At 40.9% G+C, this 25,170-nt stretch overlaps 1 protein-coding gene across 1 annotated transcript in view; it reads right to left on the bottom strand.

Moving 5' to 3' along the window:
* Positions 1 to 25,170, bottom strand: part of tmem117 (transmembrane protein 117) — a 147,636-nt gene that overhangs the window by 70,241 nt on the left and 52,225 nt on the right. Inside the window, 1 exon segment of the mRNA XM_020933470.2 lies at positions 22,718 to 22,850. Within this exon segment, the coding sequence (XP_020789129.2) occupies positions 22,718 to 22,850 (133 nt within the window).

Here is a 25,170-nt window from a genome sequence, read left to right as displayed (position 1 = left end):
GTGGGTGGGCACTTCGAGGTAGTTCACCCAATCAGCTCGAGGCATTCTGCTGCAGGTCCCTCCTTTTTCTAAACACTTTCAATGAGAGCACACACACCACATTCACACACCACATTCACACACCACATTCACACACCACATTCACACACCACATTCACACACCACATTCACACACCACACACACCACACACACCACATTCACACACCACACACACCACATTCACACACCACACACACCACACACACTTCACACACATTCACACACCCACACACCACTTCACACACACATTCACACACCACATTCACACACCACACACACCACATTCACACACCACATTCACACACCCACATTCACACACCACATTCACACACCACACACACACACATTCACACACCACATTCACCACACCACACACACACTTCACACACCACACACACCACACACACACATTCACACACCACATTCACACACCACACACACCACATTCACACACCACATTCACACACCACACACACACATTCACACACCACATTCACACACACACACACACCACATTCACACACCACACACACCACATTCACACACCACACACACCACATTCACACACCACATTCACACACCACATTCACACACACACACACCACATTCACACACCACATTCATACAAGGCAATGTGGGTGAAGTGCCTTGCCTAAGGACACAATGGCATGGTATTATTTTGTCACAGTTTAGTCGCAGTCCTGGTTAGACCTGGTTTAGTTCTCGTTGAGGACACAGGTGATGTATGTTTAGTCCTGGTTTAGTTTGGACCTGGTTCTGTTTGACTTGGTCCTGGTTTAACCCATAGACCTGGTGGTTTTATGACATCACATGTTTTTGGTTTAATTCTTCAGTTGTTATAGTTTCTGTAACAGTCCGAGTCCTCGGTTTAGACCAAGTTTAGACCTGGTTTAGATCCTGGTTTATAAAATGATTTGATTAGTCTTGGTTCTGTTGTTTGTTAGTCTCCAGAACATTCCTCATGTCCCAGGAGATGTGGGGCTTACTCCTGGTTTGGTGTAAGCGCTTCACTACTATGACAACCATGAATAGGATTAGAGCGCTGTAAGGTCTTTCCTCTTTGTTACCCATGATCCTTTGTGCTTTAGCTTCGCCATTTTGGCTTTGCTGGTGTTTGTTTACCAATCTGTCGCCGTGGTAATGTCATAAACAAGTGGATTCAAAAGGAAATGTGCCGTGAGTTGCCATACGCTGAAATAAAGGATTTACTTTTCCTCTACAGTTTTTGTAGTTTAGTTACAGTGTGGCCGTGTTTATGCTTTGCAACCAAAAATGTGAACATGTAAAGGCAGATATTTTTGTAAATCGTCGACATTAAAGATACACTGTGCAGCTTTTCAGGTGGAGAATAGAAATGTGATGCTTTACTGACATTTTTCCAGTATGTTAAACTGATCCATTTTGCCTCATTTGGCTCAAAAACAGTTAGAAAAACACAATCTTACTACAAACAATCTCTTCACTGCACTTAATCAAGCAGCAATTACATTCTCATGGGGACCGAAGTAGATAAATGCCAAATTATGGAACATTCTAGCGATAACGTCTCCATGGAAACACCTGGTGGAAACATTCCATGCACGATAAAGACGTGGAGCCAACTGGATTTTTACTGCCTTGAAAAAACACAACTAGTTCATTTTCAGACTGGAGTTTTACCATCATAGTAAAGTCAGCAACAACTAGCATGCTAACCAGTCACTTCCTGATTCCCCGATAAAATGCTTTATAAATAAAAAGTGAACGGGCACATTTTTATACAGAACTTATCCATCTTCAAAGCACAAAGCACAAACGCACACCAGTGTATACACACACACACACACACACAGACACACACACACACACACTGGGGGCAAGGGGGTGGAGTGTCTTGCCTAAGGATACAACAACAGCATTTATGTGCAATATACAAATGTGTCCTGGGCCTAAAGAATAAAATACGTAGAAGAAAAGAAGGTACAGGTCCTTTAAACCAACCGGAAACCAATATTAAATCTAAACTAGGCCAGGACAATACCAGGACTAAACCAGGTCTAAACCAGGTCTAAACCAGGACTAAACCAGGACTAAACCAGGTCTAAACCAGGTCTAAACCAGGTCTAAACCAGGACTAAACCAGGTGTAAACGAGGACTAAAGCAGGACTAAAACAGGACTAAACCAGGTCTAAACCAGAACTAAACCAGGAATAAAACAAGGACTAAACCAGGACTAAACCAGGACTAAACCAGGTCTAAACCAGGACTAAACCAGGACTAAACCAGGACTAAACTAGGACTAAACCAGGTCTAAACGAGGACTAAAGCAGGGCTAAAACAGGACTAAACAAGGACTAAACCAGGACTAAACCAGGTCTAAACCAGGAATAAAACAAGGACTAAACCAGGACTAAACCAGGTCTAAACCAGGACTAAACCAGGACTAAGCTGTGGTGTCATGGTCTGGTGTGGTGGATGTGTGTTCTGTGTGAGAGTAAAGAGCAGAGGACAGAGACAGAGACAGTGAAGATGAAGCTCTGATGAAGCCAGTGCACTCCAGACCCCACAAACAAACAGCTGTCCGTCAAGAGAGAGACACACGAGAGACGAGAGACGAGAGACGAGAGAGAGAGAGAGAGAGAGACGAGAGACGAGAGAGAGAGACGAGAGACGAGAGACGAGACGAGAGACGAGAGACGAGAGACGAGAGACGAGAGAGAGACGAGAGACGAGAGAGAGACGAGAGAGAGAGAGAGAGAGAGGGAGAGAGAGTCCGAGAAACAGCAGGAGGGCAGACCTCAAAGCAACAGGGAGAGAGAAGAGAATGACAGAAAAAGAGGAGAGAGAGAGAGAGGGAGGGAGAGAGAAGAGAATGAGAGCGAGAGGAGTCACAGGCAGAGAGAGAGAGAGAGAGAGAGAAGAGAAATACGCGGAGAGAGAGGAGAGAGAGATAAGCAGAAAGAGAGAGAGATGCAGAGAGAGAGGAGAGAGAGATACGCAGAGAGAGAAGAGAGAGAGAGAGAGAGAGAGAGAGAGAGAGAGAGAGAGAGAGAGAGAGAGAGAGAGAGAGAGAGAGAAGAGAGAGAGAGAGAGAGAAGAGAGAAGAGAGAAGAGAGATGCAGAGAGAGAGAGAGAGAGAGAAGAGAGAGAGAGAGCAGAGAGAGAGAGAGAGAGAGAGAGAGAGAGAGAGAGAGAGAGAGAGAGAGAGAGAGAGAGAGATACGCAGAGAGAGAGAGAGAGAGAGAGAGAGAGAGAAGAGAGGAGAGAGAGATACGCAGAGAGAGAGAGAGATGCAGAGAGAGTGGAGAGAGGTGTGGAGAGAGAGACAGTAGGGACACACAGAGAGAGAGAGAGAGAGAGAGAAGAGTGTGAGGGGAAGAAACAGGGAAGGAAGCAAAGGGATGTGAGACAGGGAGGTAGAGGGAGAAAGAGAAAGAGGAGGAAAGAGAGAGGCAGAAGGGGAGGGAGAGGGTCAGAGAAACAGCAGGGGGGAAGACCTAAAGCAAGAGAAAGAAGAGAGAGGAGGGGGAGAGAAAGAGAGGAGGGAGATGCAGAGAGAGAGAGAGAGAGAGAGAGAGAGAGAGAGAGGAGAGAGAGAGATGGAGCGAGGAGCAGAGAGTCCGAGAAACAGCAGGAGGGCAGACCTCATGCCAACAGGGAGAGAGAAGAGAATGAGAGAAAAGAGAGGAGAGAAGAGAGAGGAAGAGAGAGCAGAGAGAGAGAGAGAGAGAGAGAGAGAGAGACACAGACACAGGAGAGAGGAGAGAGAGAGAGAAGAGAGAGGAAAGAGAGAGAGAGGAGAGAGAGAGGAGGCACACAGAGAGAGAGAGAGAGAGAGAGCAGAGAGAGAGAGAGAGAGAGAGGCACACACAGACAGAAAGAGAGAGAGAGAGAGAGAAGAGTGTGAGGGGGAAGAAACAGGGAAAGAAGCAAAGGGATGTGAGACAGGGAGGTAGAGGGAGAAAGAGAAAGAGGAGGAAAGAGGGAACGGGAGGGAGGGAGGGAGGGAACGAGAGAGCGATAGGGGTGGAGGGAGAGAGGAACGATAAGGAAGGGGAGGAGAGGGAGAGAGAGGGAGGCAGACAGACAGACATAGAGGAGAGGAACAGAAAGAGAGAGAGAGAGAGGAGAATGGGGGAAGGGGCGGCAGGAGAGGAAGCAGAGAGATGTGAGTGAGAGAGAGAGAAAGCCACAAAGAGAGAGGGGGAGCGAGAGAGATGGAGAGAGGAAGACAGGAGCGGGTCAAAAAAACAGCAGGGGGGAAAACCTGAAAGCAAGAGAGAGAGGAGAGAAAGAAAAGGAGAGAAAGAGAGAAAGGGAGGGGGAAAGAGAGAGAGGGAGAGACAGGAACAATCTGGCGGTGTGAGGAGGGCAGGCGGAGAGGACGCCCCGCTGACCAAAATGAAGGTGAGATGTCAAAACTGGAGGCAAAAAAATCTCCTCTTTGTATCATAACAAACTCCAGAGACAGAGGGAGATACAAGTGCACAAAGTACACATCCAAATACTCAACGTACATCAGGACTAACCCAGGACTAACCCAGGACTAAACCAGGACTAAACCAGGACTAAAACAGGACTAAACAGGACTAAACCTAGGACAAAAGCAGGACCAAACAAGGACTAAAACAGGACTAAAACAGGACTAAACCAGGACTAAAACAGGACTAAACCAGGACTAAAACAGGACTAAAACAGGACTAAACAGGACTAAAACAGGACTAAACCAGGACTAAAACAGGACTAAACAGGACTAAACGGACTAAACAGGACTAAAAGGACTAAAACAGGACTAAAAGGACTAAACAGGACTAAACCAGGACTAAACTAAACAGGACTAAACAGGACTAAACCAGGACTAAAACAGGACTAAAGGACTAAAAAGGACTAAACCAGGACTAAAACAGGAGGACTAAACCAGGACTAACCAGGACAGACTAAACAGGACTAAACCAGGACTAAACAGGACTAAACAGGACTAAAAGGACTAAACCAGGACTAAAACCAGGACTAAACCAGGACTAAACCAGGACAGGACTAAACCAGGACTAAACCAGGACTAAAACTAGGACTAAACCAGGACTAAACCAGGACTAAAAGGACCAGGACTAAAAGGACAAACAGGACTAAACCAGGACTAAACCAGGACTAAAACCAGGACTAAACCAGGACTAAACAGGACTAAACCAGGACTAAACAGGACTAAAACTAAACAGGACTAAACCAGGACTAAACCAGGACTAAACAGGACTAAAACCAGGACTAAAAGGACTAAAACAGGACTAAACCAGGACTAAAACAGGACTAAACCAGGACTAAAACAGGACTAACCAGGACTAAAACAGGACTAAAACAGGACTAAACAGGACTAAACCAGGACTAAAGGACTAAAACAGGACTAAACAGGACTAAACCAGGACTAAACAAGGACTAAAACAGGACTAAACAGGACTAAACAGGACAGGACTAAAGGACAGGACTAAACAGGACTAAAACAGGACTAAAACAGGACTAAAAACAGGACTAAACCAGGACTAAAACAGGACTAAACCAGGACTAAAAACTAAAACAGGACTAAACTAACAGGAGGACTAAAACAGGACTAAAGGACAGGACTAACAGGACTAAAGGACTAAACAGGACTAAAAACCAGGTCTAAAAGGTAAACCAGGTCTAAACCAGGACTAAAACAGGACTAAAACAGGACTCCAGGTCTAAATTAGGTCTAAACCAGGTCTAAACCAGGACTAAATCAGGACTAAACCAGGACTAAGCCAGGTCTAAATTAGGACTAAATCAAGTCTGAACCAGGACTAAACCAGATCTACACCAGGACTAAACCAAATCTAAGCCAAATATAAACTAGGTCTAAAACAGATCTAAACCAGGTCTAAACTAGGTCTAAACCAGGTCTAAGCCAGGTCTAAATCAGATCTAAACCAGATCTAAACCAGTTCTAAATTAGGTCTAAATCAGGTTAGGACTAAACCAAAACTAAACTTTCCAAACATGTAGTCTTCTTTGGCCATTAACTGTGAGTTCTCTTCTGAACGTGCTCATCCTGACAGACCTGCCAACCAGCACCATGGACAGCACCAAGAAGCTCATTCATATCTAAACTAGTACTAAACAAGGACTAAATCAGGTCTAAGTCAGGTCTAAGTCAGGTCAGGTCAGTGTCAGTATCCGACAGGACCAATATGGCGCCTGTGAGGAGGGCGAGCCCGGAGGAGAACCCCTGTGGTGCAGCATCAGAGCAGGACGTGGAGCTGGAGCCAGAAAAGTGTCTCTGCACGGACCAGACCCACCACATACTTTAAGATAAGATTTTGGTCCAAGTCCAAGTCATATTCAGGTCACGAGATGAAATAAAAACCTGATAAAACAGAACAAAAATGGATTCAGGACTAAGCCAGGTCTGAACCAAGATTTAGGACTAAGAATGAGGACTAAAACAGATCTAAACCAGGACTAAAACAGGTCTAACCCAAGTCTAACCCAGGTCTAAACCAGGACTAAAACAGGACTAAAACAGGATCTAACCCAGGTCTAAAACAGGACTAACCCAAGTCTAACCGAGGCCTAAACCAGGACTAAAACAGGACTAACCCAGGCCTAAAACAGGACTAAAACAGGACTAAAAGGACTAAAACAGGTCTAACCCAAGTCTAACCCAGGTCTAAAACAGGACTAAAACAGGTCTAACCCAAGTCTAACCCAGGTCTAAAACAGGACTAAAACCCAGGTCTAACCGAGGCCTAAACCAGGACTAAAACAGGACTAAAACAGGACTAAAAACAGGAAAAACAGGACTAAAACAGGTCTAACCCAGGTCTAAAACAGGACTAAAACAGGACTAAAACCCAGGCTAAAACAGGACTAAAACAGGACTAAAACAGGACTAACCCAGGTCTAAAACAGGACTAAAAACAGGAAAAAAACTAGGACTAAAACAGGTCTAGAACAGGTCTAAAACAGGTCTAACCCAAGTCTAACCCAGGACAAAACAGGACTAAAACATATCTAACCCAGGACTAAACCAGGTCTAAACCAGGTCTAAAACAGGACTAAAACAGGACAAAACTTCACTAAAACAGGTCTAAAACAGGACTAACCCAGGTCTAACCGAGGCCTAAACCAGGACTAAAACAGGACTAACCCAGGCCTAAAACAGGACTAAAACAGGACTAAAACAAGACAAAACAGGACTAAAACAGGACTACAACAGGTCTAAAACAGGACTAAAACAGGACAAAACTTCACTAAAACAGGTCTAAAACAGGACTCTAAAACAGGACTAAAACAGGTCTAACCCAGGTCTAAAACAGGACTAAAACAGGACTAAAACAGGTCTAACCCAGGTCTAAAACAGGACTAAAACAGGTCTAACCCAGGTCTAAAACAGGACAAAACATAAAACAGGTCTAAAACAGGTCTAAAACAGGACTAAAACAGGACTAAAACAGGTCTAAAACAGGAAAACTAAAACAGGTCTAAAACAGGACAAAACAGGACTAAAACAGGACTAAAACAGGTCTAAAACAGGTCTAACCCAGGTCTAAAACAGGTCTAAAACAGGACTTAAAACAGGACTAAAACAGGACAAAACAGGACTAAAACATCACTAAAAACAGGACTAAAACAGGTCTAACCCAGGTCTAAAACAGGAAAACAGGACTAAAACAGGACTAAAACAGGACAAAACAGGACTTCAACTAAAAACAGGTCTAAAACAGGTCTAAACCCAGGTCTAAAACAGGACTAAAACAGGACTAAAAACAGGACTAAAAACAGGACTAAAACAGGACTAAAACAGGACTTCACTAAAAACAGGTCTAAAACAGGACTAAAACAGGTCTAACCCAGGTCTAAAACAGGACAAAACAGGACTAAAACAGGACTAAACAGGTCTAAAACAGGTCTAACCCAGGTCTAAAACAGGACTAAAACAGGACAAAACTTCACTAAAACAGGTCTAAAACAGGACTAAAACAGGTCTAAAACAGGTCTAAAACAGGACTAAAACAGGACTAAAACAGGTCTAAAACAGGACAAAACAGGACTAAAACAGGACTAAAACAGGACAAAACAGGACTAAAACAGGTCTAAAACAGGACTAAAACAGGACAAAACAGGTAAAAACAGGTCTAAAAAACAGGTCTAAAACAGGACTAAAACAGGTCTAACCCAGGTCTAAAACAGGACTAAAACAGGACAGGACTAAAACAGGTCTAACCCAGGTCTAAAACAGGACTAAAACAGGACTAAAACAGGACTAAAACAGGTCTAACCCAGGTCTAAAACAGGACTAAAACAGGTCTAAAACAACAGGACTAAAACAGGACAAAACAGGTTCACTAAAAACAGGTCTAAAACAGGACTAAAACAGGACTAAAACAGGTCTAACAAAACAGGACAAAACAGGTAAAACAGGTCTAAAACAGGTCTAACCTAAAACAGGTCTAAAACAGGTCTAAAACAGGACTAAAACAGGTCTAAAACAGGACTAAAACAGGACTAAAAACAGGACTAAAAAAGGACAAAAACAGGTTAACACTAAAACAGGTCTAAAACAGGTCTAAAACAGGACTAAAACAGGTCTAAAACAGGACTAAAACAGGACAAAACAGGACTAAAACAGGTCTAAAACAAACAGGACTAAAACAGGACTAAAACAGGTCTAAAACCAGGACTAAAACAGGTCTAAAACAGGACTAAAAACAGGACTAAAACAGGACTAAAACAGGACTAAACAGGACTAAAACAGGTCTAAAACAGGATTAAAACAGAACTAAAACAGGTCTAAAATAGGACTAAAACAGGACTAAAACAGGAAAAACAAAAAACAGGACTAAAACAGGAAAACCCAGGTCTAACCCAGGTCTAAAAACAGGACAAAACAGGACTAAAACAGGTCTAACCCAGGTCTAAAACAGGACTAAAACAGGACTAAAACAGGTCTAAAACAGGACTAAAACAGGACAAAACAGGACTAAAACAGGACAAAACTTCACTAAAACAGGTCTAAAACAGGACTAACCCAGGTCTAACCGAGGCCTAAACCAGGACTAAAACAGGACTAACCCAGGCCTAAAACAGGACTAAAACAGGACAAAAACAGGTCTAAAACAGGACTAAAAACAGGACTAAAACAGGACTAAACACTAAAACAGGTCTAAAACAGGTCTAAAACAGGTCTAAAACAGGACTAAAACAGGTCTACTAAAACAGGACTAAAACAGGTAAAACTAAAACAGGTCTAAAACAGGTCTAAAACAGGACTAAAACAGGTCTAAAACTAAAACAGGACTAAAACAGGACTCAGGTAAAACCCAGGTCTAAAACAGGACTAAAACAGGTCTAAAACAGGCTAACAGGATCTAAAAAAACAGGACTAAAACAGGTAAACAGGTCTAAAAACAGGTCTAAAACAGGACTAAAACAGGTCTAAAACAGGACTAAAACAGGACTAAAACAGGACTAAAACAGGTCTAAAACAGGTCTAAAACAGGTCTAAACAGGTCTAAAAACAGGTCTAAAACAGGACTAAAACAGGTCTAAAACAGGTCTAACCCAGGTCTAAAACAGGACTAAAACAGGACTAAAACAGGTCTAAAACAGGACTAAAACAGGTCTAAAACAGGACTAAAACAGGACTAAAACAGTAAAACAGGTCTTAAAACAGGTCTAAAACAGGACTAAAACAGGTCTAAAACAGGACTAAAACAGGACAAAACAGGACTAAAACAGGTCTAAAACAGGTCTAAAACAGGACTAAAACAGGTCTAACCCAGGTCTAAAACAGGACTAAAACAGGACTAAAACAGGTCTAAAACAGGACTAAAACAGGACAAAACTTCACTAAAACAGGTCTAAAACAGGTCTAAAACAGGAAAAACAGGACTAAAACAGGTCTAAAACAGGACTAAAACAGGACAAAACAGGACTAAAACAGGTCTAACCCAGGTCTAAAACAGGACTAAAACAGGTCTAAAACAGGTCTAAAACAGGACCAGGTCTAAAACAGGACTAAAACAGGACAAAACAGGACTAAAACAGGTCTAACCCAGGTCTAACAGGTCTAAAACAGGACTAAAAACAGGACTAAAACAGGATAAAACTAAAACAGGTCTAAAACAGGACTAAAACAGGACAAAACAGGACTAAAACAGGACAGGTCTAAAAAACAGGACTAAAACAGGGACTAAAACAGGACTAAACAGGACTAAAACAGGACTAAAACAGGACTAAAACAGGACTAAAACAGGACTAAAACAGGACTAAAACAGGACTAAAACAGGTCTAAAACAGGACTAAAACAGGACTAAAGAAATGGCAAATTGGATTGGACTGAAATCAGGGCTTAAAGTCAGACTAAAGGAGGTCTACAATAAATCAGGTCTAAAGACGGGTACAATCAGGACAATACCAGGACTAAACCAGGTCTAAACCAGGTCTAAACCAGGACTAAACCAAACCTAAACCAGGACTAAACCAGGGATGAAATAGAAAATTGATAAAACAGAACAAAATTGGATTAAGGACTAAGTCAGGTGTGAACCAAGATTTAGGACTAAAACAGGACTAAAACAGGTCACAAGTTAAATATTACTAATTGCACAGCCCTATTTTAAAGCTGTACTGCGCAACCTTTCTCCTGCCTGACTACATAAAAAAGAAAAGTCTGTATAAAGATACTGGTACATTCTATACAGTAAAAGATTTGTTGGATTGTAAATCACTTCACATGTTTTATCGCTCGTTAATTCTCCCATGTTTTATCTGCTGCTCTGAAGTTTGGGGCAAAGCTTCTCTAAGAACATAAAACCTTTGTTCCTGCTGCAAAAAAGTGCAACAAGAATCATGAACAAAAAGAATTTCAGAAGCACTACTCATCTGTTTGTTAAGTCTAATCAACTAAAGCTTAAAGACTTAGTTGATTTGGTAACACTTTATAATAACTACACCTTATTTAGCCTTAATAAAGCATGAACAAAGACTTAATTAATAATGAACAAAGACTTAATTCATTATGATTCATGCTTAATAACTACTTAATTATTACCTGAATTAGCACTTAACTTGAACTTAATTCACCTGTGCTGTAAATAGTTACTCATAAGTATTTCTTACTTAATTACTCATGAACTAACCATTTGTGTGTGCATTTGTAAATGTAAATTTAAGTACAAATTTGAGCATTTATTAATGATTAGTAAACCAAGAGAGAATGATAGACGAACAACTTTCAGTCAACAGGTGTGATCAGTCAAGGAACAGAAATCTGGAACAACATCCAGCTGCTAGAAGAGACTCCACCACATTCAGTTCATTTAAAACTAATCTGAAACGACGGCTTAAGAGAAACCAGATGTGTAACCACTAATGTTCTGCTCCTATGTAAATGTCCGTGTTGTATGTCATGCTTGTGTGTTTGTCTATTGTGACGCGTTTTATGTTCTTATGTTTTATGTCTTATGTCTCTATCTCTCTGACCTGCCAGGGACTACAGATGAAAAGTCGCCTTATTCGCTAATTCTGGCATATTTACAAGTGTATGTTCATGAATATGCATTGTCCCTTTTAAATAAATAAAACTTTAAAAAAAAAAGACTACTAATAATGCATTATTGTTTCTCTGGAATTTGACCAACCTTAACAAATGCTTAATAAAGTATAATTAGTCTTCACTTTAGAAAAACTCTCAGAAAGATTTAACTAACAGATAACAGCTGCCTGAATGATCATTACATTGTATTATTAGTAAATCATTCTCTCATGGCTTATTAATCATTAATAAATGCTCAAATGTGAACTTAAATATACATTTGTAAATATGCAAATAGTTAGTTCATGAGTAATTAAGTAAGAAATACTTATGAGTAATTATTTACAGCACAGGCAAATTAAGTGCAAGTTAAGTGCTAATTCATGTGGTAATTAAGTAGTTACTAGGCGTGAATCATTATTAATTAAGTCTTTGTTCATGCTTTATTAAGGCTAAATAAGGTGTAGTTATTATAAAGTGTTACCAGACATTTACCTGAAGCTCCACAAAATCATTTTACGTTTGTCTCGGACGACTGTGGCCATAGAAAAGCATATTTTTTCCATACTTTCTTCTCAAGGACAACATTAAAACAGAATTGTGTCTCTGTGTACGGAGTCAAGGTATAGAATTTGTTAATTCATGATTTTAAAAGTTGCAGTAGTGTTTCGAAACTCAAGAAAAAGTACAAGGATAAAAGAATGATGGACTGTGACTAAGGAAAATGTTTAAAGTTGATGAAATAAAAAGCACAAGAGAGAGATCGTAAAATACATGAAAATACATTTTTGACACAGGCAGTTTTGGGAAGGTGACTTTTCAAATGTATCCCCTACAGATTACAGATTACATACCCCAAAATGTAGTTTGTAACGTAATCCATTAAATTATTTAAAGTGAGTAACGTAATCTGAATACTTTGGATTACTTGATTTACTGTAGAGAAGCAAAGACGAGGAAATCTTCACATAAGAAGTTTTGTCTGATAAAAGAAAATAAAAAGCCCAGACTTTACTGAACCAAATTAAAAAATATTATTGATAGAAGAAGAGACACGTCCACACAGCAGGATTTAGTCCTGTTAAACCCTGTTTGAGACATAGTTTAGACCTGGTTTAGTCCCGGTTTGGTGTTGGTTTAGTCCTGGTTTAGACCTGGTCTCGTCCTGGATTAGTCCCAGTTCAGTCCTGGTGTTGTCCTGGTTTTAGTCCTGGTTTAGTCCCAGTTTCGTCCCGGTTTAGTCCTGGTTGAGTCCTGGTTGAGTCCTGGTTGAGCCATGGTTGAGTCCTGGTTGAGTCCTGGTTTTGTCCTGGTTTAGTCCTGGTTTAGTCCCTGGTTTAGTAATGGTTTAGTCCTGGTTTAGTCCTGGTTTAGAGCTGGTTTAGACCTGTTTTAGACCTGGTTTAGATCTGGTTTTAGTCCTGGTTTAGTCCTGGTTTAGACCTGGTTTAGATCTAGTTTAGATCTGGTTTAGTCCTGGTTTAGACCTGGTTTTAGTCCTGGTTCAGTCCTGGTGTAGTCCTGGTTTAGTGCCAGTTTCGTCCTGGTTTAGTCCTGGTGTAGTCCTGGTTTAGTGCCAGTGTCATCCTGGTTTAGTCCTGGTGTAGTCCTGGTTTAGTCCAGGTGTAGTCCTGGTTTAGTCCAGGTGTAGTCCTGGTTTAGTTCTGGTTCATGTGATTTCTGTTTGGTGTTAATGTTAATAACAAGAATCTGCAATATAATAAAAAAAACAACAAATGTTACTGATTTTTACTGAGCCGGGTCTTTAAATTTGTATTCAAATGATTTGAAAATGACTTTTTTTGAACTATCTATATGATCCCTGTGTGTATGTCGGTGTGTCATGTTGAGTATTTGGCTTTTGGGCTGGAGGTGGATGGGGGGGGGGGGTTAAACTAATCAATGACATCACAAATCGAGTACCCCCACTTTAAAAATCCCCACTACACCACTGGATTTTGAGGATTGGTTATAAAGAAATGTTTATTTATTATCATTTCTTTTTCTTCTGTGAAAGGAGCGGGGTTTAAATGTATCTTCTTCCTGTTCTTTTTGTTTATGCAGCAAAGACACTGCAAATCATGGTTGTAAGGTTTATTTGTTCATTATCAGATATGTTGTTCTCTTTAAATTGATGCCAACAAAATATTCAGTGTTGGGGAGTAACAGATTACATGTACTGGAGTTACATAATCAGAGTACAAATTATGAGTAACTGTATTCAGTTACAGTTACTGTTTCAGTGAGTGGTAATTAGATTACAGTTACTTTGTTGAAATAAATGGATTACACAGCGGTATTTTCCTGTTTTCACATTATTTTAATTTAATTTAATTTAATTTTTATTTTTTTGGTAATTCCACTCATTGCTGGAAACTAAACCAGGACTAAAACCAGGTCTAAACCAGGACTAAAACCAGGTCTAAACCAGGACTAAAACCAGATCTAAACCAGGTCTAAACCAGGACTAAAACCAGGTCTAAACCAGGACTAAACCCACGTCTAAACCAGATCTAAACCAGGACTAAATCAAGACTAAACCCAGGTCTAAACCAGATCTAAACTAGATCTAAACCAGGACTAAAACCAGATCTAAACCAGGACTAAACCCAGGTCTAAACTAGATCTAAACCAGGACTAAACCAGGACTAAAACCAGGTCTAAACCAGGTCTAAACCAGGACTAAAACAGGATTTAACAGAAACCATGCTGTGCGGATGTGTCTCCTCCTCTTCTATCAATAATATTTTTAATACGGTGAAGTATCCTCGTTTTTGCTTCTTTACAGCAAATCAAGTAATCCAAAGTATTCAGATTACGTTACTCACTTTAAGTAATTTAATGGATTATGTTACAAACTACATTTTGGGGTATGTAATCTGTAATCTGTAGGGGAATACATTTGAAAAGTCACCTTCCCAACACTGAAAATATTGAGCAATACTTCTATTTGCCTGTTTCCTTATTCACATCTAAACTATTGAGGAGGAGTAATATTTTGCTCGTGTTATTATTTATGGAGTCCTGTAAGAATCTATTAGCACCTGGGTATCAGTTTTCTTTCGGAGATTCTTTTGGAGAGGTTTCATTTGGTCGCGCGTTAACCCACATCTGATGCTCGCTCTTGGACTAAGATGTGAACACTAATGGCTGTTGGCAGGACTCTGGTTCTCCACGGACGGAGAGATGCTGGAGCGGAGAGCAAAAGCAGAAGGGAGGAGGAGGAGGACTAGAGAGAGGAGGACGCGACAGGAGATCCAACTGCTTTACAACACCGCCCTCTGTCTGTGCGCGTGGGTATTGCAGCAGGGGGCTCGTGTGGATGGATTTGAGCGAGTTTACACAACAGATGCAGACTTTCTGTGAACAAATACAGACAGTTTATAAATGTTGTTTCTTGAAATGTTGAAAATCTGTTCATTGCACTCGATTGCACTGTTATAATCCCATTTTCATACAACAAGCAATTTGTTTTACTACTAGTAGTAATTATAATAAAAATACACGAGATACACAATTTTTACGACAAATATTTTAATAAAACTATTAATCCAGCCCTTTGCAGGTGTGTGGAGAGTCTCTGAATCAACTGGAGGAGTTCAAGTTTCTCAGGGTCTTGTTCACGAGTGACGGGAGGATGGAGCGTGAGATTGACAGGTGGATCAGTGCAGCATCTGCAGTGATGCGGTCGATGTATCAGACTGTTGTGGTGAAGAAGGAGCTGAGCCAAAAGGCAAAGCTCTTGATTTATCACTCAATCTATGTTCCTCCCCTCAAATATGGTCACGAGCTCTGGGTAATGACCGAAAGGACAAGATCATGGATACAAGTGGTCGAAATGAGTTTCCTCCGCAGAGTGTCTGGACGGTCTTTTAGAGACAGGGTGAGGAGCTCAGTCACACATGAGGAGCTCGGAGTAGAGCCGCTGCTCCTCCACATAGAGAGGAGCAGTTGAGGTGGCTCGGACATCTGTTCTGATGCCTCCTGGACACCATCATCTGGAGGTGTTCATGACCTACTGCAGCAGGCCCCGGGGAAGACCCAGGACACTCTGGAGGGACTATGTCTCTGGGCTGGACTGTGAACACCTCGGGGTCCCCCTGGAAGTGTGTGTGGAGAGGAAAGTCTGAGAGACCCTGCTCAGACTGCTGCTCCAGGGATGTGGCCCTGGATAAAGTGGAAGAAAATGGATGGATGATTTTCAGTATAGGGACTAATAAATAAAAAAAAAGAAAGAAAAGGAAGAGAGACTAAAGGAACTTTAATTATGAATTGGCTGCAGTGTATCAATGTCAGGGAGCCTAGCAGTGTATTTATGTTGCACTAGCACATTTATTTTGTTTGACTTTGTCAAATTTGTGTTGGTGTGGGTGGTTGGGGGAAATGGGGGGCTTTTTTGTATTTATTGTGGTGTTGTGGGTGTTGCTTTATGTTTTTGTCTTTGTTTTATGCTGAATATTGTAATTGTTAAATGTTGATTGTTGTTTTATTTTTAAATGTTATATTCTGTTGTCTTTAATTAAAAATTTAAAAAAAGAAAAAAAGAAAATGGATGGATGGATTTATCCAGCCCCAGATCTATTTAAGGGGGTGCAAAACATACAATGACAGATAATCTATTTATTTACTTTTTACATTCAATAAACAAGATTATAAAGACTACACGGATCATTTTTCAAGGTTCAAACAATCGCTGACTTTATGTGCAGTATTATAAGAAGCAGGTGCGTTCATATTTGCACAGACTGGGACTGAAACTAGATCTAAACCAGGACTAGCCCAGAACTAAACCAGGACTAAAACACTAAACCAAGTCTAAACCAGGACTAAACATGGACTCAACCCAAAACACATCACACTAGAACAATCCCCCTGTCATTCAGTCCACACTGGGGTCAGTGCAGATGAGCCAAATACAGTCTGTTCTGTAAAAGCATGTTTATCCCAATCTCTTTTATCGCTATAGTAACACTGACATAAATTATGAAACAGGTCATCAGAGATGCTCCTGGGATGTGTTCTTGCTTTAATTACCATCTGGTTGCCATGTTAACACGGTTACAAAAGCCACAATGGAAAGAAAACACTATCTGCTTTTCTCTGCTGTTTCAAGGCCAGAAAAGTGCAGGAAAAAGAAAAACTCGAGCCCTTTGTGACCAGAGCACGTAAAGATCTATAATATGATGCTGTATGAATACTACACAAGTACTCCGGACAGAGCGGTATGTCCCGTGACTAAAAGCGAGGTTCTACACTTCGATTAACTGTTAAAATTTACATCAAAATGACCTTTTATTCATTTGAAAATTCTAGATTTGAAAAAAACAAAGCAGCTGAGTCCATCCTTCTTTATCGCAACACGATCACCGCACGTTCTGCTCATGACACTTGTGCACATCTCTTCAGGTTTGTGAAGTTGTAGACAGTGTTGGGAAGGTGACATTTCAAATGGATTCCCCTACAGATTACAGATTACAGATTACATACACCAAAATGTAGTTTGTAACGGAATCCATTAAATTATTTAAAGTGAGTAACGTAATCTGAATACTTTGGATTACTTGATTTGTTGTAGAGAAGCAAAGACGAGGAAATCTTCACATAAGATGTTTTGTCTGATAAAAGAAAATAAAAAGCCCAGACTTTATTTAACTGTATTAAAAATATTATTGATAGAAGAAGAGACACGTCCACGCAGCAGGATTTAGTCCTGTTCAATCTGTTTTAGTCCTGGTTTACTCGTTGCTTTAGACCTGGTTTAGATCTAGGTTAGACCTGTTTTAGACCTGGTTTTAGACCTGGTTTAGACCTGGTTTAGTTTCTGGGAATGTTCCCCATCTGTGTGGAGTGTAGATGTTCTCCCTGTGTCTGTGTGGAGTTTACATGTTCTCTCTGTGTCTGTGTGGAGTGTGGATGTTCTCTCTGTGTCTGTGTGGAGTGTAGATGTTCTCTCTGTGTCTGTGTGGAGTGTACATGTTCTCCCTGTGTCTGTGTGGAGTGTACATGTTCTCCCTGTGTCTGTGTGGAGTGTAGATGTTCTCCCTGTGTCTGTGTGGAGTGTACATGTTCTCTCTGTGTCTGTATGGAGTGTACATGTTCTCTCTGTGTCTGTGTGGAGTGTACATGTTCTCCCTGTGTCTGTGTGGAGTGTAGATGTTCTCCTGTCTGTGTGGAGTGTACATGTTCTCTCTGTGTCTGTGTGGAGTGTACATGTTCTCTCTGTGTCTGTGTGGAGTGTACATGTTCTCTCTGTGTCTGTGTGGAGTGTACATGTTCTCCTGTGTCTGTATGGAGTGTACTGTTTCTCCCTGTGTCTGTATGGAGTGTACATGTTCTCTCTGTGTCTGTGTGGAGTGTAGATGTTCTCTGTGTCTGTTGTCTGTGTGGAGTGTAGATGTTCTCCCTGTGTCTGTGTGGAGTTTACATGTTCTCTCTGTGTCTGTGTGGAGTGTACATGTTCTCTCTGTGTCTGTGTGGAGTGTACATGTTCTCCCTGTGTCTGTGTGGAGTGTACATGTTCTCCCTGTGTCTGTGTGGAGTGTACATGTTCTCTCTGTGTCTGTATGGAGTGTACATGTTCTCCCTGTGTCTGTGTGGAGTGTACATGTTCTCTCTGTGTCTGTGTGGAGTGTACATGTTCTCTCTGTGTCTGTGTGGAGTGTACATGTTCTCTCTGTGTCTGTGTGGAGTGTACATGTTCTCCCTCTGTCTATGTGGAGTGTACATGTTCTCTCTGTGTCTGTGTGGTGTACATGTTCTCTCTGTGTGTCTGTGTGGAGTGTACATGTTCTCTCTGTGTCTGTGTGGAGTGTACATGTTCTCTCTGTGTCTGTGTGGAGTGTACATGTTCTCCCTGTGTCTATGTGGAGTGTACATGTTCTCTCTGTGTCTGTGTGGAGTGTACATGTTCTCTCTGTGTCTGTGTGGAGTGTACATGTTCTCTCTGTGTCTGTGTGGAGTGTACATGTTCTCTCTGTGTCTGTGTGGAGTGTAATGTTCTCCTGTGTCTGTGTGGAGTGTAATGTTCTCCCTGTGTCTGTGTGGAGTTTGCATGTTCTCCTGGGGCAGTAGCTGTGTTCTGGGGCTGTCTGGGAGCTGCAGTACTGCAGTACTTCAGTGTTCCTGACAGGTGGCCTCAGCGGTGCAGGTTGAACGATGGGTCAAAAGCAGAGAACAGACGTCCCTGATGAGAGGCTGAGAAAGTGAACATTAACTTTAACTTGAACACTTTTCTATTTCCCCCCAAACCTTGAGAAATGTCTTATGGAATTATGCTCGAAGCCTCGTGAGATTTTCTTTTAAGATTGAAGGAACTTTTAAGAGACAGAAATGGAAGTGATCCCTGAGCAGGAGAGATTCACGGTCTGGAGCGAGCAGCTTTCACGTTTTCTGGACCGACTCACAAAAAAACACACAAGATGGATGCTGGTGTCAGCTCTGTGGCCAGTGACAGATGGAGCGATTACACAACTCATGGTTTTGGCACCAGGAAACACACAAACGCACAAACACGAGCAGCAGAGAACAGCGTATGCTCTGTGCTTATTAGTCATGAAACAAGACCCCCACTACTGTCCTCTCTCTCTGTCAAAAGTTTCATAATATCAGATTATAAACTCATCTGATGAAATGAATTGATTTGTTGCAGCATCTTCAGTTTTATTTCCCAAATGCCTCGTGTCTCGTCCCTACGTCAGCGTCAGCGAGGGGGAGCTCTGAGGATGACGGGGAAATCCAGTCAGACACAGGAAGAACATGCAAACTCCACACAGAAAGATCCAGTGTTGGGGAAGTGTTTAAAATGTATTCCCCTACAGATTACAGATTACATACCCCAAAATGTAGTTTGTAACGTAATCCATTAAATTATTTAAGGTGAGTGATGTAATCTGAATACTTTGGATTACTTGATTTGCTGTAGCGAAGCAAAGACGAGGAAATCTTCACATAAGATGTTTTGTCTGATAAAAGAAAATAAAAAGCCCAGACTTTACTGAACCAAATTAAAAATATTATTGATAGAAAAGAAGGAGACACGTCCACACAGCAGGATTTAGTCCTGTTTTAGTCCTGTTTTAGTCCTGGTTTAGACCTGGTTTAGACCTGGTTTAGTTCTGGTTTAGTCCTGGTTTAGTCCTGGTTTAGTCCTGTTTTAGTCCTGGTTTAGACTTGGTTTAGACCTGGTTTAAACCTGGTTTAGTCCTGGTTTAAACCTGGTTTAGTCCTGGTTTAGTCCTGTTTTAGTCCTGGTTTAGACCTGGTTTAGACCTGGTTTAGTCCTGGTTTAGATCTAGTTTAGTCCTGGTTTAGTCCTGGTTTAGATCTAGTTTAGACCTGGTTTAGATCTAGTTTAAACCTGGTTTAGACCTAGTTTAGACCTGGTTTAGTCCTGGTTTAGATCTAGTTTAGACCTGGTTAGACCTGGTTTAGTTAGTTTAGACCTGGTTTAGTTTCCGCCAATGAGTGGAATTACTGAAAAAAAGATGAAAAAAAAAAAAAATGGGGGGGGGGGGTATAGCCCAAAATGTGAAAACAGTTAAATCCCTCTGTGTAATCCATTTATTTCAACAAAGTAACTGTAATCCAATTACCACTCACTGAAACAGTAACTGTAACTGAATACAGTTACTCATAATTTGTACTCTGATTACATAACTCCAGTACATGTAATCTGTTCCTCCCCAGCACTGGAAAGGTCACACCTGTACTTTGTAATTTATCTCGTGTAAACTTGTACTAACATTGATCGTGGTCCCTGGTTTGCTTTTTCTCTCACACAGAACAGAACATTCTTTGAGAGTTGGCGTGAAAGCAGCTTCAAGGGCACGTTTCCTCTCTTCACATGGACATTTTGCTGATACTCAAAAGGATTCCTGTCAGGGCTGATGGGTGGAGTCTGTGTGCTCGCGCTCAGTGCCGCCTCACGCAGCAGGCGGAGCGGGAACACGGAGGAGCTATTGTTTTATTTGTGTAGTGTTTATATTTGGAAGAGTGCTGTAAAAAATAAAACTAGTGCTGTCAAAAATATTGCATTATTAACAAGTTAACGCAAATACATTTGAACTGCATTCATTTTTTTTTTATCGTGAACTAGTTTTTTGTTTTTTTTTAATCTGTAGCCACTGCTGTAATGTTAGAAAATGTACAGGATCCAGCTGTAACAGGAAACAGGTCAGATGTGCTCAGTGTTGGGAAGGTGACTTTTAAAATGTATTCCCCTACAGATTACAGATTACACACACCAAAATGTAGTTTGTAACATAATCCATTAAATTACTTTAGGTGAGTAATGTAATCTGAATACTTTGGATTACTTGGTTTGCTGTTGAGAAGCAAAGACGAGGAAATCATCACATAAGATGTTTTGTCTGCTAAAAGAAAATAAAAAGCTCAAACTTTATTTAACCAAATTAAAAATATTATTGATAGAAGAGGAGGAGACACAGTCCACCCGGCATGGTTTAGTCCTGTTAAATCCTGTTTTAGACCTGGTTTAGACCTGGTTTTAGACCTGGTTTAGTGTCCGGCAGTGAGTGGAATTATGAAAAAAAAAGGGGGATATAGCCCAGAATGTAAAAACAGGAAAATACCGCCGTGTAATCCACTTATTTCAAGTAACTGCAATCTAATTACCACTGAAACAGTAACTGTAACTGAATACAGTTACTCATAATTTGTACTCTGATTACGTAACTCCAATTACATGTAATCTGTTACTCTCAACACTGGATGTGCTGATGTTATTTATACAAGTAAAACATGAAATAAAATCCTCTCCAAAACATACGGCAACTCCACATTGACCTTCAATAAGAACGGTGACAGACACAGGTTTTGCAGTCTCTCTTCTGGCTGTTCTCACCGCTCTGTCCTGTTTTGATATCCAGAAACTCACGGAGGAGAGTAGTGCAGCAGGACTCACATCTGTGTCACTATTTAAGAGATATTTTAGGGCGGTGTGATGACGTCATTGGCCTCAGTACAGCAGAGTTGGGGCAGAAAAACACACAGAGTTGCAATTTTTTTTAAAAACTAAACAAAACATTTGCACAAAGCCTATCCACATTTCTCTGTTGATAAGAGTATTAAAATGATTATTCAAGGGCCAAAAATAACTATGATATTCGTGAGATTAATCACAATTAAATATTTGAATCGATTCACAGCACTAGATAAAACTAATATCCAGATACAGTAAATACAAGTTTCTCAAATGGAAACTAGATCCTCATTTGAACAAGTGTAGTATCAATATAGAAAAAATAAGTGGAATAGTCTTGATCAATGTCTCAGTGAAGATGTTAATGTTGCTGGTAATGTCCACAGTTTGGCATTACGCTGCTCTGTCTCCATGAACACAAGCAAGTGATGCATCCAGGCCAGCTCTGTGGAGAGGTGACCCCAATCACAGGAAGAAAATCTGTTTTCAACGAATGTTTTTGCAACAGAAATGTCTGGTATTAAGTAAATGCACAACGGATCATTTTAATGCTACACTTTGCAACATTCCAAAATAAGTAAGAACATCTCCACTGAGACGAGCAAAAGGCGTGTTCTCCACTAGAAATGTGAGTAATACAGCAGCTTTACAAACGGTGAAGAGTAAAGGTGCGCGCTGTAATGAATGTGCTGACAGCTCCAGCGGCTGCAGTACCTGTGTTCTACCACCAGGGCTGATGGATTATTAGGGCCCTGTCGAGTCTCTGCTCAGGCGAGACGCTGAGATCCATCACACGAGCGGGGGAAGTACACATGATAAATGAAAAGAGAGGAGGAAGAGGAGAGGGAGGGACAGGAGGAGGAGGAGGAGGAATGGGAGGAGGAGGTGGAAGAGAAGGACAAGAATGAGGAGGAAGGAGGTGGAGGAAGCAGATGAAAACAGGACGACATGACCTGTGCTTCTCAAACCGTGGTTCTGGAAACATTACTGGGACTCAAGTTTCATGTTGTGGTACTGGGCAGATTAAATAGTGAAGGTGTTTTGTCTCAAAAACACTAATGGTCTCATCTTATGTGGCTTATGGGCTAAAATTACAACAGACAGAGAAGTAGAGAGAGACAGATTTCATTTCCTTGATAGAGACAGAGAGAGATAGGTAAATAAAAAGATGGATAGATGAAGTCTTACTCCATGCTGCCGGCCATGAGCAGAAACAGGTTGTAGATGTGGGAGAAGATGAAGAGGAAGAGGATGGTGCTGAAGAACATGGTCATCCACGAGCCATGGTCCTCACGGAACATTTTCAGACGAAGATACCGACCTGGAGAGAGAGAGAGAGGGAGAGAGAGGGACAGAGGGAGAAAGGGGGACAGAAGAGGGAGGAAGAGAGGCAGTAGGGCCACATGTTAGTGAAGAAGAACACACAGAGGTGAAACAAGTGAATAATGCAGAAGTGTGTGTAGATTCTGTGACCACACTGAGCTCAGAGTGAATCCATGAGCCGACTGGAGGAAGAGAGAACTGACTGAGAGTGTGGGGCTAGGGACACTGACTCAAGTTTTAAGTTTAACTTGAACTGTGCACTGGTCACTACAGCGTAGTACCTACAAGAAATAACACAAATCTGCAAGAATCCACCGAGCCCACATGATCTTGTGTGTGGTAAATCTTGCACATGTGTTTGTTTTCATCCCTCAAAAGTAAAACTCTTTCTCTGTCTATCCAACACACAGCATCAAAACTGGGAGTAAACTAGGATTAAATCTGGAACAAGGACTAAACCAGGAATAAAACAGAACCAAGTCCACATCCAAGACCAAACTGGACTCAAACCAGGACAAGTGTGAACACGTCCTGATCGAAATTTCACTTTGAATTGACAAACAGAATGCACCATGTCTGTGTATTGTGTGTATATGACACAAGAGCAGAGCCTCCCTGTCACACTCAGGACTTTAACACTACTTTTCTCATTTCAGACAGAGGTAAGGACCCCCATGTCTCACTGTTTTGTAGCACAATCCACAAATGCTGAATCTCATCTTTTTATTATCAGTGACTAGCTCCACTACTGACAACAACAACAATGGTGTGTGTTTTTGGATAAAGCCACAGTTTCTTCTAATCTTCTTGAATCGTTTTCTGGTAACTTTGCTTTGGATTTCATGTTTGAGAACTTAAAATAATGTCTATCCACGATCCTAAAGTGGTCATTAGGATTATATATAGTCCAGTGAGGTTCATTTGGTCTTCTGATATTTTATGCGATTAGGGTTTTTTTCAGACCAAGAGTTTGTTTTCATCGTGACAGCTCCTGTGCTCTTCCTCAGAGTCACATGATTTTGCTGTGACGTGTCGCTCAGATGATTTAAACAGGTTTTGGCGCTGTCTTTCTACAGGTGGAGGCAGGACGACAGCGCCACCTGCAGTCCCACTTCCTCAGGACAGTATCCCAGGTGAGAAAGAAGCACATTCTGGACTGGGACGGAGCAAATATCACCCGGACAGAGAAAAACAAACACCGTCGCTGGATTAAAGAGGCAATCGAAATACGGAAACGTGCCCATGGGACGATAAACCGGGATGAGGGGCTTTTTTACTCTCACACACCTGGGAAGTGGGACTGCAGGTGGAGCTGTCGTCCTGCCTCCACCGGTAATGTCAGCGCCAAATGAGCGACATGTCACAGAAACATCACATGACTCTGTGGAGAAGCACAGTGAGAAGTCGAAACTGTCAGGTCTGAAAACAAACTCTTGGTCTAAAAGGTAACACTTTATAATAACTACACCTTATTTAGCCTTAATAAAGCATGAATAAAGACTTAATTAATAATGATTCACGCATAGTAACTACTTAATTACTACCTGAATTAGCACTTAACTTGCACTTAATTCACCTGGAGGATTCAATTGTCAATGAGCTTATAGATGCTACCTTGTAATTAATGACCATAAAAATTCATCACTCTGGACTTAAACATTAATAGATAACTTTTACTGTGCTGACAGCTATAATTCACGTTTCATTGACTGTGCACTGGTTGTATGTTTGTTTACTACCAATGTTCTTAGCATATGCATTGCACAAAGTTTGTTCAGTAAGCAGTTAATGTTTTTGAGGTAAAGAATTGAGAGATTCATTCCAATACTAAGCAGAATTAAGACTGAGCATTAATTACTACAGTAACTTCTGCTTATTATGAATACTATTTCCAAGAGAGAGTTTCAGATATCCTATGTCTAACGAATTTTAAGCCGCTTAGCTAATTCGAAATTCAATTCTCTGGCTCCTGAAAATTGCTTAATAAACTTAACAACTATTAACAACATGCACTGCTGTAAACAAACCTGAAAGGCGGGAGAAGGCTTTCTCGTAGCTGTATTTTCACGCATAACATAAAAAGACAGTCGCTATTTCTCGTAAATCCTGATCATTGCATATGTATTATTAGTAAATCATTCTCTCATAGCTTATTAATGATTAATAAATGCTCAAATTTGTACTTAAATATGCATTTGTAAATATGCAAATGGTTAGTTCATGAGTAATTAAGAAGTATTGAGTTACTATTTACAGCACAGGTAGTTACTAAGTGTGAATCATTATTAATTAAGTCTTTGTTCATGCTTTATTAAGGC

The sequence above is a fragment of the Boleophthalmus pectinirostris genome, unplaced genomic scaffold (genome assembly GCF_026225935.1).
Source record: "Boleophthalmus pectinirostris isolate CB_2022bp ecotype Guang Dong unplaced genomic scaffold, ASM2622593v1 HiC_scaffold_2, whole genome shotgun sequence".
Taxonomy (NCBI): domain Eukaryota; kingdom Metazoa; phylum Chordata; class Actinopteri; order Gobiiformes; family Gobiidae; genus Boleophthalmus; species Boleophthalmus pectinirostris.
The sequence above is the reverse complement of the archived record's forward strand: the minus strand, read 5'-3'. Positions and strand labels throughout refer to the sequence as shown.